The sequence below is a fragment of the Nematolebias whitei genome, chromosome 14 (genome assembly GCF_014905685.2).
Source record: "Nematolebias whitei isolate Nwh7 chromosome 14, NemWhi1, whole genome shotgun sequence".
NCBI classification, from domain to species: Eukaryota; Metazoa; Chordata; class Actinopteri; order Cyprinodontiformes; family Rivulidae; genus Nematolebias; species Nematolebias whitei.
Window position 1 is genome coordinate 10267511 of NC_056511.1, and position 14497 is coordinate 10282007.

Consider the following 14497-nt stretch of genomic DNA (forward strand, 5'->3'; position numbering starts at 1 on the left):
TTCTCATCTACCTGCCAGCTGTGCTCGAGCGCCTGACCACTGATATCCTGGAACTAGCAGGAAACACGGCTCATAACAGCGGAAGGACAGGATCGTCCCTCGGCACCTACAGTTGGCTGTCCGCAGCGACGAGGAGCTCGGCAGACTGCTGGGAGGAGTGGCCATCGCTCTGGGAGGAGTTCTGCCCTGCATTCGGGCGGTTCTACAGCCCGGGGGAACTGAGAGGTCAGCAGAGTCTGGGTGGGCGAATTGGATGGCATCTGCAGCCAGTTTCTTAGGATCCACTGTGGGATGGACCCTTACAAGAGATCCTTCCTGCCTACAGCCATCATCTATAACATCTCTTAATGAAATTAGGATAACAAGTTACAACAACAAATAATTTCCCTCTGGGATTAATAAAGTTTTTTTTGTTTTGTTTTGTTTCGCTCCTCGTCCAAGGAGCTTTTTCAATTCAAAGAGCAGTGAGTGAGTGGTTCAGGTTATAAGGCTGAGTGAGATAAGATATACATACATATGTAGATTGACAATTCACACTTCAACACCTTAACAATAAGGGTTTCTTAAGGTCTTTGTTACTCTAATTCACAGATAAGGCCCCTCTGTTCCCATCACGTGTGAAAACTGGCTGGGAATCAGTCTTAACGTTGCGTTATATGTTTTTGAAAGTGGAAATCGGAGGCCTCCTCTGTTAAGAGATGGTTTTTCTCTTTTTACATAAATTGCTTCCTTCACCCTCCTCTCAAACCATCTGTGTTCTCGATCCAAAATGTGCACATTTTGGTCCTCAAGAGAGTGTCACTTATCTGTGAGGTGGAGGTGAACAGCTGAGTCTAGTCCTGAGGAGGTGGCTCTCCTGTGTTGAGCCATGCGTCTGTGAAGAGGCTGTTTAGTTTCTCCAATGTAGGGGTCTGGACAGTCTTCGCTGCACTGGACCGCATACACTACACCACTCTGTTTGTGTATGGGTGTTTTGTCCTTAGGGTGGACCAGCCTCTGTAGGTAAATGGATAAATAATACTAGAAACATTTATTTGGGTTATTGTTGCTAAGGAGGGTTGAGGGTTTTTTGAACCAGTTTGACATGACTGTCGACGAGGAAGAGGGCTGGCACGAGAGGAGGGGGTGTGCCAAAGACACCATCTTAGCACCAACATAACTGGTTTGTTCCACTTTGGAGTAAGCTGTTTGGGGGAAGAATCAGTTTTGTGTTGTGTGTTTCTTTGACTGATGAAGCCTTCCGGATAGAAGGTGAAACATTTCAGCAAAAAAAAAAAAGAAACTGTCCAGATGACCTGACTAAAAATTGTTGGAGTGTATACCTGGATTATTAAGCATGGACTTATTTGGGTTTTTTTAAGGAGGGTTGAGTCACCACAACCCATAAAAAAGGTCCTTGTTTTTGTTTTACCGTGACTCAGTGCGACGGGAGCATTCGGAGAACAATAGACACCACTGATGGACTTTTAAACATCCACAGGTGCATCGGACAACTAAAAGGTTTTTTCTCCTGTGAAGTAAAATGAAAAAATAACAAGCTGTCACACCTGGGCTTGTTCACTGAGGACTTGACTGCAGCACAACAGTGGAAGACACGAGGCTTTGATGGGCTGCAAAACTCCAGAAACTCGAGTCAAAACGATTTTTGATTTTATTAAAAACACGTGATTTAAAATTCACAAGACATAAGCAGATATTGGGTTTTACTCGACCGTGACGTTCACAAGGAGCACACAATGGAGAGAAAAGAGGCGAAAATGATGACCTCAAATTAATTTTGTTTCGGTACGTCGAAAGATTTTTTTTTTTCAGTCATGCTTAAACTTAAAACAGTCAACCTCCAAAACCAATCTAAATACTAGTACTATTTCTGTTTTTAGTGCAATACAATTTCGATTTAGCTCATGTTTAACTTTATTTAATTTTTTTAAATAAAAAATCATAATTGCTTGCATTACATTTAGAGGACACATTTTTAGTTTAGGACTAAGGGGAAAAAAAGCCCATTACAGTCAATATAAAAAAAGTTTAAGCATTTTTCACATTCATCAGATATTCAAAACATCCATCTCTAGAGCAAAATCTTAAGAAATAAAAAAGCTCAAAAGATTTTAAAAAATCAATGTATTATGGTTAAACAGCAATCCTCTAAAACAGTTTTTGTTTTCACAAACATTTACTTTTAAATGATGAGAATGATTAGGACGATGAGTGAAAGAGCAGCAGTTTTTATAGCAAATAAATAAAGCAAGTGAGAAAACAACCATTTTTATATTTAATTTTACAATGAATTGATAGTTTTGATATTATTATTATTGGTAATCTATACTTTTTGTGTAACTATGGTTTCTAACTACTGATTTCTGCAGTTGAGTTAAAATAATAAATTACCGTCATAAAAATACAAATAATCTTGTTTAAACGCAACACAACAATAAACAAACAATACCTAGCAATAGGTTAAAATAAATCAGACAGGACGAACTAGCCTCTTTTAACATAAAAAAATTCAACATTTAGCAATCATTATGTTTTTTTAACCACATGCATTTGTTGATTCATTGTCGAGGTCAGTTTGCAGCAGGTCTCAAAAATACAGCATATTCTGAAAACAATACAGTACAACACCTCTTTAATTTGTTGCAGCTGTGTTTCTGTTGAGGGGATAACACTTTAATACTAAGATAAAAATTTAAATGAAATAAAAACAGCGGGTATTAGCTGCAAATGCTAACTTACAGTCTTAGGACTGGATCAGTGCTTCAACCCCATACATTAGGATAAGATTAAAAACATGACTTAAAGTAAAAAAAAAAAATTAAAAAAAGAAGCTTAAATATAAAATGTAATGGCCTATAAAGTGGGCAGATAGTTTTAGCTTCTGCATTTTGTAAAATTAAAAAAAAAAATCATAAGAAATAGAAGTCTGTTGGTTTTTGTCTGCTAATGATGCTAACGGTTAATGTTATCAGTTCAACTTTTATCTTGTTCGATAAAAGGCAAATTCACTTAATTTAACCCTAATATATCCAATTGTGTTTTTCAGCAGGGTCACTAAAGAAATGTCAGGATTCTGTAAATATTATTTACAATATGTAAAACTTTTATTTTAGCTAAAAGTTTTGAAGTACCAGTAGCTGCTGAGGTAAAGTGTTTCTCACTTTTGGCCAAAGATGCTAACGTATATTTTTAAGAAATGAACTGTTTCAACTCCTTCTAAAAATGGCTGTTTTTCATTCAAATTAAATGAAATTTGAAAATGGTATAAAATGTGAAATGTAATGGACGTGGGCAGATAGTTTTAGCTTCAGTCTTATTTAGACAAAAAAAAAGCTGTTGTTTTTTGTCTGCAAATGATGCTAACGGTTAATGTTAGCCATCAGTTCAGCTTCTTATCTTGATGGCTAAATAGCAAATTCACTAAATATTACACTAATTAGACTTTTTAGCTTGATTACTAAAGAACAAAGACATTTTGCAAATATTACTTTAAATCTGAACAACTATTCTAAATATCAGTAAATTATAGGAAAAAAAGTCATTAGCCACCAATGCTAATGTACAGTTCAGTGCTTTAAATATTGCCAAAAGTGAAATGTAATGACGTAAAGTGGGCATAAAGTTTTAGCTTCAGTTTTTTGTTTTTAAAATTGTATGTTAGCTATATTGAAAAAAGCAATACTAGCCTGTCAGTTTGTTTCTGTGTATTAATCAAGCTAGACAACAGTTAAGGATAGCTAATAAACAATTGAAGACAAATACATCAATCAACCTTTTGTTGAATAGGACTGATGTAAGAACAAAAAATACCTTTCAGTGTTAGTTTTAGTTTTACCCATCTATAAGCTTTTATCTTGCAAATTCACAAGTATTACAATGTATTATATTGAAATATTTTTAGCTTGATTGCTACACAACCCTAAAATTTAGTCAATGTTTATATGAATTTGTACAGTGTTTTTCCTTAAACTTCTAAAAATGAAAAATGATATATATTATGTGCGTCAATGTGTGAGTGTGTGCGATTAAAAAAATAAAATAAAATGTCAAAAACATGATGTTCCATAGCTCATTATTAAAGCTTCTTTCTTTTCGTACTCGCTAACTTTCGGATATAAAGATCCTGACTTTCAACATTGCTAATATTAAACACGATTTCACTAAAAACTGATATATTATAGTGATTATAAAATATTTAAATTTATTATGCTACTATTCTAACCAACTGACTAAACCTACAAGTTTAAAGTGAAACGTTACAAGTTAGTTGTTGGTGTTAGCAGGCATCTAAGGTGCAGACGAGAGGAAATATTAATTCAACACATTTGTTTTCCTATTATGAGCTGGTATGAGCTAAGAAAGTGTACCATAAAGAAATGCTATTCTTGCTTTGGTCAACTCCTTTACCCAGCGAACACCTGAGGTTTGATGGGCGACGGCAGGTTCTCGTTGTCTGTATTGTTGGCATCGATGGCAGAAACTTTGGAGGACATAATCTCCAGGGGATATTTCTCCAAGATGTCATGCACTTCCTGCTGCACACTTTCAGACCAGGAGAGGAGGTCAGCCTGGAGACTCTGAGCAGCCTCCATCAGGGCCTCCTGCCGGCTGCAGAGGCCTGACAGCAGTTCCAGGTTGTGGTTGAGCTGGGCCAGGACGGGGTTGGTGGCAGAACTGCCGACTCCCGGACCGGCGTGGGGCCACTCGCCGTCTGAGCTGCTGAATCGTGGCGAAGCTTGACCTGACATGTAGCGCTCGAATTCCTCCGGGGAAAGGTTGAGAGACTGAGCATCTAATTTTTCGATGAAGGCCACAGCACAGCACTGAAAGAAAAACAATACTGTGTTAAGACAAAATTAACTTTGAATGATGATTCTAGGAAATATGTGTGAGCTATAGAGTTGGATTTGTCCCTCGTTTTACCAAACTTTCTTTTTTTTTTTCACAACTTTCCACAAGTCATTAAAGCCCTAGACTTGGTTGAGAACCGCATCAGGACAAGAAATAAAAACACAGACCAGGTTGGTGAAGTAGTATCCGTCCTCTCCGGTCATCAGCCTGCTGGGATTACAGAATCTGGTGATGTACTGGATGTTGGACTGAAGTCGCGGAGGGTTAGCCTTGAGCACGATGTAAATGAGCGCAGGAAGAAAGTCGTCAGCGGAGGCCGGCTCCTTCTTGGTGATACGGATGGCACTGAATATGTGTTTACTGCAGCGTGTGACGCAGGCGAGTTTGTCCCGAGGAACCCTCTTTGAGTCCATCTCAATGACATCTGGACAAGGCAAAGACACAAAGGTCATGTAGAAGCCATGTAACACGAGCTAAAAGGGGTTTTTAACACTGTTTTTTTATCTTCTCCATGATGCAAAGATGGAAACATTGCTGTTTTCAGCCATGGCAGCAAGTTACCAGGAAGTCGTATGTACTGCATGGTACTACAGAAAAACTGTCGTGTCGAGACACAAAACAAATATTTTGCAGTTTATATCGAGCATACATCAGGATATTTTCTGCAGTGTTTTATAAAATATGACTGGAGACTTCAGTCGTCAGCTAATGGATACCTTAAGTTCACTTTCCATGATGATTTCAAACAAAAGATAAACAATTTTAGACATTTTTAAACATAATTAGCTTATGTTAACCCTCAGGTCTTTTAACTTTATGACTTTCTGGGTGTTCCTTAGGTGGAAATTTTTTATCTTACTAAAAATACTACTTTTTTAAATATTTTGGTTCACAAAACTAATCAATCTTTCAAAACAATCTCAGCCCAAAATAATAAAAATATTAAATTTAAGAGATTTTTATATTTTAACTCCTTAAGAGATTTTCAGTTTTTAAACAAGTCCACAATCCAGTATAAAATCTGGCAAAATGTTTACGGTTTACGACTTATACGGCGATGCGACGTGTACGGTAGAAAATATGGTGTGTGTGTGTGTATATATATATGTATATATATATGCCATAGGCAGTGATAGTAATGATTATATGCAATCACTAAAAAAATAGAATTTGAGTAGACGTTAAGAACCAGATGTAGCCTTAAACCTGTGGTGATTGTGCCTCTAGTGGTGTGTCTCTGTCCTGTTTCCTTTTGTATGATTTCCCCTTTCCCACACCTGTGAGCCTGACAGGTGTTTTATGTTTAGTCCTCGTCGTCAGTGTTTGTATTTATGTCTGTGTCTTTGAGTTATTATTGTCTGGGCATCGTCTGGTTTATCCTCCTGTGTTCCTAGTATTTACATGAGTACAGCTGCCACGTCAGCTCATTTATTTTGTATTATTAAAGTGCTTTTTTATTTCACCACCTTGTCTCAGAGTCCTGCCTGCACCATTGGGTTCTGCTCTAAAACCTCCATTCATGACAAAACCTTTCTAGACCACAATGCTTAGCAACATGCTGGCTTTGAGTATCGCCCATAATGGCTGATTCTTCAGTCTGCGTGCATGTGGAACAGCTTTTTGGACTAAATACTTTACTTGTGCACCATGCAAGAGTGTTTTTGCTCTTTAGATGCAAACTAAAACCATTTTGTCACGCAAGACGAGATGGAACGCCACAGCAACGTCCAGCTGCGATAAGCTATTGGCCTGTCTGCAATTTTCACTGTGTCCCTCAAATGTCAACGAGGTTCATCTCCTATTGAACTAATGTAAAAATCCAAAGTATACAAATAGAGGTAAAGAAAGAAATGCATTATTATATGATGTGATAAATGTGGGATCAAATCATGCATTTATAATGGATTTCAATAGAGTTGTTCTCTTCCCATAAAGAACATTAGAGGGCAGAAATGTTATTGAAGTACATGAAACAATTCTGACAAAGTATAAGAAAAGTAGAAGGATTTTTAGGCTTTGTCAGCAACAGGTGTGTTGATTGACAGCATCAAAAATAAATACATAAATAAATAAAACCATGATATAAAATCATGCCTGGTGGATTTTTCCTCATTAGACTTTCCAAGGGTTAAAATATTCATTATGATCACTCCCATCCCATTCTCTCTGAGAAGACTGCAAAAAACAAGCCTCTTTGCACAAGAAGTACGCTAACATGTTTTAAAGATACAGAGCAGGCAGGTAGTATTTTAATCTAGGCTTTAATCCTTCAAAAATGTGTTAATTTAATTAATATGGAGCAGCAGAAAAGAGTTGAATGCACAAAGGTGTGACACATTGTTCTTGTGAGTGGTCAAAAACCGTGGACTTGTACTCCAGCAGTGGAGCAGTGAGCCGATCACCGCGCCGCAACTACAGATTTTGTTTAGCTATGTCCCTACACAGACAGTTATTGCATCATCATTGAATTTATGGTGTAAAATATTAACAGCAGTGGAATTTAATCTGATTAGGAGGTAGGTTTGGTCGTTTTCCCACCTGTTATTGCTTTGACCACGTTCTCAGACACTTCAGGGATTTCTTCCTCCATGGACACGCAGAGCATCTGGATGGTCACCCAGTGCAAAGCCCTGCAACACAAGTGATCAACACTGGGTTCATGACGACGGCAGCCCGAGGGGTTCGTTTTGTGTCTGCGTATGACGTCTGAAATTTGTGACAGTCGTTTCCCTCGTGGGACACGTGCGTTCTGCAGCTGCCGCTGTGCGTTCACATGTAGGAAAAAACACGGAGAACTCGGCTAAAAATGGCTGTTGTGTAATCAGCTGCAACTTGGAGGTTTTCACAGGAGGGAGCAGATTAAAGAGGAGCACAGCGAGGCTTTCTGAGAGCTGCAGAGCACGTGTTACCATCAGGGCTGGGCTGAATCCTGACGGGGGGAGAGGGCCCACCTTATCCTGTCTTGTGTAGCTAAGTCCTTCTTCTCGTCGTCGGTTGTTTCCGGACAGAAAACGCTCTTATACAAACGAGTCATGATGTACTTTTCCACTTGGTCCATCACCTGCTCCACAGACTCTGAAGAGCCTGACAAACAGAAAGGAGAAGCTGTCGGTGCTGCCATCTTGTGGTTCTCAGCACACGCTGCTGACTCTTTTGAAACTTTGTTGGAGCACGAATGTGGAAAACTTTTCACAGCTAACCTTTGAAGTGACTCATCAAGCGGTCAGCCATGCTCTGGTAAAAATCCTGAACGCACTCGGACAGCTCATCGGCGCCCAGGTCCTGCCAAAACAAACAGTGGAAAGATTACACAGATGACTCAAAACATTTGTTATTTTGACAATAAAGTGTAAAAATAAACCTCTCGAATACCTTCTTACTTGACATGTTCATAAGGAAGGCTCTGCACTGCTTATGGATGTCCCGGCCGGGCTTGTGGAGGTTCTTCAAGAAGTCCACAAAGTCTTTTGACGCCTGGTCTGTATCAAAGCTAGCATGGCAGCTAATGGACGGACTGGTCGTCTTTCCGTCCTGGGCTTCTGAAAACAGACATATTAAATCAAACAATTCTAACTTCTAACCTCATCCGAGTCGTAAGAACTAGGGGATGTTCCCCGTTTGAAACTTTTAGAGCAAACTTTTTAGCATTATTCTGTAAATTTGCTCTCGAACAGGCGAGTTTGTTTAAAAGCCTGAACAGCTGAGTATTACTTTTGTGTGTTGCATCATCAGAAACTCTACAAAACATTTATCATTCGTTGCTGATTTGAAGATTTTATGTTTGTAATGTTTCATATTTGTAAATTATTATTTTTACAGATCTCAGAGAAACTGAGGACTTTTGGATTCTGGTGCCCAAAACGTTTAGCGTAGTTCAGACAACGTCTCTGGGTGATGTTAGTGTTTGTAAAAGCTTGTTTAGTTCGTCATCGTCAGGCTCTGGTTCTGCTTTTAACTGATTCAACTGAACGAAGATTCACAACTTTCACTTCTGTGTTCCTGATTTTATTTTTCAGGGATTTAATTTAATTTATTTTTTGGTAATCTAACTACTACATTTGTCGTGCGATTTTAACCCTTCTTATATCAAAATGTTCAGTTTGATCAGCATTGTGAGCCGTGACATTTGTGTTTGTAACTTTTAGACTTTTCAAAATATTTACCGGTAAATTTTTTTATAAAAATTTGTCCCACAGAAATGAGAAAACATTGTTCGCTGAAACTTTACAATTTAACTTTTTTAATCTCCGAATTCATTATTTAGCTTTTAGTTATGGTTTGGGTCATTTCAGTTTTGAGCTGCGGTCTTAGTTAGTTTTAGCTTTTAGCTATGGTTTTGCTTATTTTACCTTTAGGAGCAGTTTTGGTCATTTTTGCTTACAGTTACTGTTTGCCTGTTTTTGCTTTTTAGCTTTGGTTTAGCTAAGTTAGGATTTTAGCTACAATTTGATCATTTTAGCTGCTGTTTTTCCTCATTTTTCATTTTAGCTTTGGTTTTGGTTGTAGCTACATTTTGATCATTTCAGCTGCTTTTTTTATCTAGTTTTTGCTTTTTCGTTATGATTTTGCTAAATTTTGGTTTTGACTACATTTTGATCATTTTAGCTGCTGTTTTTCAAAAATGTCCTTTTAGCTATGGTTTTGCAAAGCTTTGGTTTTAGCTACTGATTTCCTAGTTTTGCTTTTAGCCATTGTTTTTCAAATTTGCTGCTTTTTTGTTGCTTTTAGCTATTGTTTTGTTAATTTTTGTTTTCAGCTGCAGTTTTTCTATATTTAACTTTTATCAACGGTTTCTGACATGTTTTGGTTTTAGCTAGTTTTCCTATTGTTGCATTTAACTATAGTTCTACAAATTTTTGCTTTTAGCCACATTTTTTTATTTGAGCTTCCATTTACTGCTTTGAAAGTTTTGGTTTTCAGCTATGGCTTTTATTTGAGTTGTTAAATTTTTCTAAATTTGCTTTTAGCTACTGTTTTACAAATTCTTACTTTCAGCTCAAGTTTTATTATTTTTGCTTTTAGTTATGGCTTAGCAAAATATAGCTTTTAACCAGTTTTAGCTTTAAGCTACAGTTATGTTTTCAGTTAGTGTTTTGTTAGTTCGAGCTTTTAACTTTGGTTTTGTTATTTTAGCTTTGACTTGCGGTTTAACCAATTTTAGCTTCTAGGTAGCCGAAGTCTAAAGAAACTGAAGAAATGTTGATGAGGGTCACTTTGAAAGATTACAAGGACGTTGAACTCTGGAAACACAATGTAAAGACATCAGGGTGATTTCAAACATTTGTACAACAATCAAAAACTAAGCGTGTTAGTTAAGTCCTATCATGATGAGGGCCACGTTGTTAATGGTGAGACAGAATCTAACACCGACTCCTGATCTGAGCTGGACATTAAATCTCACATCATCGCGAGCGCTCAGAGTTGTTCGCGGCACCTTTCTTGGAGGCGGTTCGTGACGAAGGGCTGAAGAACTTCTTGACGGTGGTGACTTTGCGCGTCTTCTCGTTGGTTTTCTTCTCCTCAAACTTGGAGAAGGGTCCGAGAGAGGCGTGTCCAGGGTGCTGCTGGGCCGTGGATGGGTGCGCTCCGTGGCTGCTGGCGTACGCCGCCTCCTCCTCTCGTTGCAGCCTGCACCCAAGAGAAAGTTGACACAAAATGACTCGGTCGTTTTAATATCTGCACAGACGTCGGACATGTTGAAGATGTTTAATTTATTTATTTATTTTTTCTAAAGTCTCACTTCTCTGCCAAGGCCCAGTCGTCCTGGATCTGCTTCTGCCGCACCCGCTGGTACTCCTCCCTCCAGCACTTGGAGCACAGGCCCTGCCATGCTGCGTTTCCATAGTAACCGCATCCCTTTTTGCACAGCAGGTCCGACTGGTCCACATGTATACCCCGCCGCTCCGTCCGCTGACTCATGATGCTGGACGACCTGGAAGGAAAGATTCATCCATTCAATAAGTGCGTGTCAAGCCATTTAAGAACTCTAAAATCAACACACAAATGAAAAGGCTGTCAGTGCAAACCAGCTTAAACACGAGTGATGTCATCAAGCCTTCTGGTTCCTGGTAAAAGACGCACAGCGTTCTGGACTAACTACAGGCGATGGAGAGATGATTGTTCCAAACTGACGTATAACGAGTTGCAGAAATCCAGTCTGGTGGTGATGAAGGCATGGATGAGAGTTTTGAGGTCTTAAAAGGAATGTAAGATTTTGCTTTAGCTATTTGATGCAACTGATAAAAACTGGTTTGACAACTGAGAAGTATATTTGCTTATAAAGTTTAAAAGAACTGTCTAAAAACACTCCGAGATTCTTGACTACGGAGGAACAATGAATGTCAGCACACACTGGAGACTGATTTCCAAATAAAACAACTTCAGTCTTGTTTTCGTTCAGGGTCAGACAGTTCTGATTTAACCAGTAAAGTCTTTAACATCTTTTAAACAGAGGCCGCAGTGGGGCAGAGACTTATGATTTTAAAAGGAAAAATATTTGGATGTCATCTGCGTAGCAATTAAAATAAATGTTGTGCTTTCTAAATACTGATCAAGGCAGCAAGTATAAACAGAATAACATAGGGCCCAAAATAGACCCTTGAGGTACACCACAATGAATAGGTGCTGAGGAAGATGAGTATTCCTCCATGGAAACAGAACAGGGCCTGTCAGCTAAATAACTTGAACCATGCTAAAACTGAGCCGGTAAGACCAACAACATGTTCATGACTGGCGTCAAAATATAATCTGTTGTAAAGTGATTATTTCCTGAATGTTTGAATAAACACATCCAGTGGTTCATGAAATATTTTGCTAACAGACGAGCCACAACTAATAGTTAGTGGCAAAACGTGAAACAAAGATCTTGCGTGGTTTGTTAGCACTTACAACATGTGTTGGTGATGACTGTCAGCTACTACCACACCAAGTTTTAGGTGATTTTAATTGACTGAGGCGGCCATCTTGAATCTGCCGACCCAATCAGTTGTAGATGTTTACTTCCTGCAAGTTTTAGTAAAATCTGACCAGTTGTTCTGAGCTGTTTTTGGTAACACACACGCAGATATAAGCAAAAACAGTATCACCCGCATTTGCCTGAAACAGAATATTTAACTTGTAATCAGCAGGTGAGCACAAACATCCCTCCAAAGATTATATGCATACTAACTTACACATGCATTTTTTGAATGTTTGTTGCCTAATTTCACCATAAACCAGATTACAGCTTGTAAACGACAGCTCTCTGTTGTGTAATCTGAATTAATTAAATCCATCAGCTCACCTTTTCAATCTGTTTTCAATGTGACTCTACTAATCTGTTAAATCCTTTTAAATCCTGACCTTTTAGTTTCTATTTCACAAGTTAAACATGTGTCATAGGTACCTGTATGTAACAGGTGTTTGGACACACTCTGTCCTGAGCTTAGATTGTGTGAGCAGTAAAATCATCACTTTGTCTTTAAGAGATTCCAGGTTAACCTCTGGAACATTCCTAACTAACGGCTCGTGTGAAGAGCGGGCTCAAACATGAACCTACGGTAGTTTTAAACATTCAAACGTGGAAAAGACTATTTGGACTGGTTTAAACCTGTTAGGCTGAATAACAGTAACATTATACAACGGTTGATCCAAAATGCTGCTGCCAGAGTTCTGATGTGTCAGAAGTGAAGATCATATCTCTCCAGTTTTAGCTTCTCTCCACTGGCTCCCTCTCAAATTCAGAATTCAAAATCTTAATTCTAACATACAAAGCCATCAACAACCTAGCTCCATCTTATATTACAGATCTTATTGTTCCATATTTTCCTAACAGAGCACTTCATCCTAAGACTGCAGGTTTACTTGTTGTTCCTAGAGTTTCCAAAAGCGGAATGGGAGGACGATCTTCCAGTTATCAGGCTCATCTCTTGTGGAACCAACTTCCAGTTTCTGTCCGTGAGGCTGACACATTGTCCAGTTTTAAGACTGGGATTAAGACTTTACTTTTTGATAAATCCTATAGTTAGGGTTGGCATGGGTTTCCTGAGCTGTCCCTTATACTGCTGGACACAATTTGGCCACATTTGCTCACTCTGCAGCTGTGTTTACTTGCTCTACTGTTCATGTTTGTATTTCCAATCATGACTATCACCAGCATGTTTTCCTTTTTCTTTGTCTCCATAGAAACCACTCGTGGACCTGTCATTCTGTCTCTTTCCTGTCCTCTCTAATCCCATCCTGAGCCTGGTTCTGCTGGAGGTTTCTTCCTGCTAAAACGGAGATGTTTCTTTCCACTGTCGCCATGAGCTTCTCATAATGGGAGATGACTACGGAGTGAAGATTCAGCGTTATCGGCTGGCTTCTATAGAAAGATCGTTGTTACTAATTGGTATTTTAAAAACGTATGTGAATGTTTCTGTAGCGCCCTGAAATGACTATTGTGAATTGGTGCTGTACAAATAAACTGAATTGATTAAATTGTATTATAATGCATTTAAGCAACGGTTTCCGCTCAAACCAAACAAGCTGAATCTCCATATTTAATGTACTTTTCAAATAATCAGTCTGAGTTTACTGATTTGGTCAAATTAACTCTAAAGTCCTTACAGAGAGCGTCACATTTAAAACCTGCTTTATGTAGACGGTAAAGGATGGTTTTATAAAAATGTGATTACCTCCAGGTTGGTCACACAGCTCCAGAAGTGTCAGCTGGCACTTCATACAGAGAGGTGACCACATTCCTGGACAAATGACTTTTGGAGACCGTTAGAATAAACTCCCACAGGTGGAGTTTAAATGCGATCTGGAGGCTGTAAAGGCCACTTTGTGAGATTTATTCCGTTTTTATACACACTGAGTCCAAACGGCTGCTCTCCTGTTCTTTGTGGAGACACTATAGTCTTTAAAATGATGAGTATGTCTACAATAATTTACTGTTAGGTTATTTTATAGTCTTCATTCACGCTGGAGGTCAAGCAGCTAACGGAACGTAGCTTTGCTTTCAAGAGCTTTTCGCGGAGAAATAACGTAGCCGGGATTACTTTCCCTCGAACCTGATCCTTTCTGTTTTATATTTGTAACATTGATATGAAGACACAGCGCCGCTTCGGTACTCACCTGCTCTGTTTTCACCGATTAGCAGGAACGAACCTCCACCTCCTCTGCGTCTCTCTCTGCCGACGTACGTCCAGGGAGAGTCGGTGACGTCATCACGCAAGGGGAAATATGGCAGCATTCCGCGTCTGCGCCGAAAAATAGTTTTTTTAGTTTGTTTACGTGTCAAAGCCGCTTCAAAATATTTTACTCATGTTTATTCTGCCGGTTAAAAAATAAAATAAAATCTGCGCGCTTGCTTCAGCGTGGCACTTTTTACGGGCACTAATGCGCATGCGCAAAGTCTGTATTTATACATTATGAACAATTTACAAACAAACCAAGGCAAAAAAAATAATAATACAAAGCATCAGTTAACTTTCACAGGTTGAGTTATATACATTAAAAAATATACACACACAAAAACCCAATAATAATTACATAATTACATATTCAGAAAGAAAAGCTTTGCAGAGAGTGGTGAAGGCTACACAGAAGACTGTTGGAGTCAGTCTCCCCACCATCACAGACATCTACACCTCTAGATGCAGGAAGAGGGCTACCTGCATCATGA

The 14497-nt window shown here is 38.7% G+C and overlaps 1 protein-coding gene across 1 annotated transcript; it reads right to left on the reverse strand.

Annotated features, from left to right (window-relative positions):
* Window positions 1–4396: 4396 nt before the first annotated feature.
* On the reverse strand, window positions 4397–14023 carry rabgef1 (RAB guanine nucleotide exchange factor (GEF) 1). The gene is made up of 9 exons (XM_037687865.1): window positions 13948–14023; window positions 10592–10783; window positions 10286–10479; window positions 8224–8390; window positions 8052–8133; window positions 7803–7935; window positions 7390–7481; window positions 5019–5275; window positions 4397–4823 (listed from the first exon to the last, which is right to left on the reverse strand). Exons 2-9 carry the CDS (start codon window positions 10768–10770, stop codon window positions 4404–4406), a joined length of 1524 nt encoding a protein of 507 aa, XP_037543793.1. The 5' UTR covers window positions 10771–10783; window positions 13948–14023; the 3' UTR covers window positions 4397–4403.
* Between the last annotated feature and the right edge of the window lie 474 nt (window positions 14024–14497).

What these genes read in the sequence shown, in the direction of transcription:
- rabgef1 (XM_037687865.1), bottom strand. Translation starts at nt 10,770, where the DNA reads ATGAGTCAGCGGACGGAGCGGCGGGGTATACATGTGGACCAGTCGGAC. An exon ending in TGAACATGTCAAGTAAGAAG is followed by an intron (nt 8,134 to 8,223) that starts GTATTCGAGAGG and finishes TTGTTTTGGCAG; the next exon opens with GACCTGGGCGCCGATGAGCT. An exon ending in GCTACACAAGACAGGATAAG is followed by an intron (nt 7,482 to 7,802) that starts GTGGGCCCTCTC and finishes CTTGTGTTGCAG; the next exon opens with GGCTTTGCACTGGGTGACCA.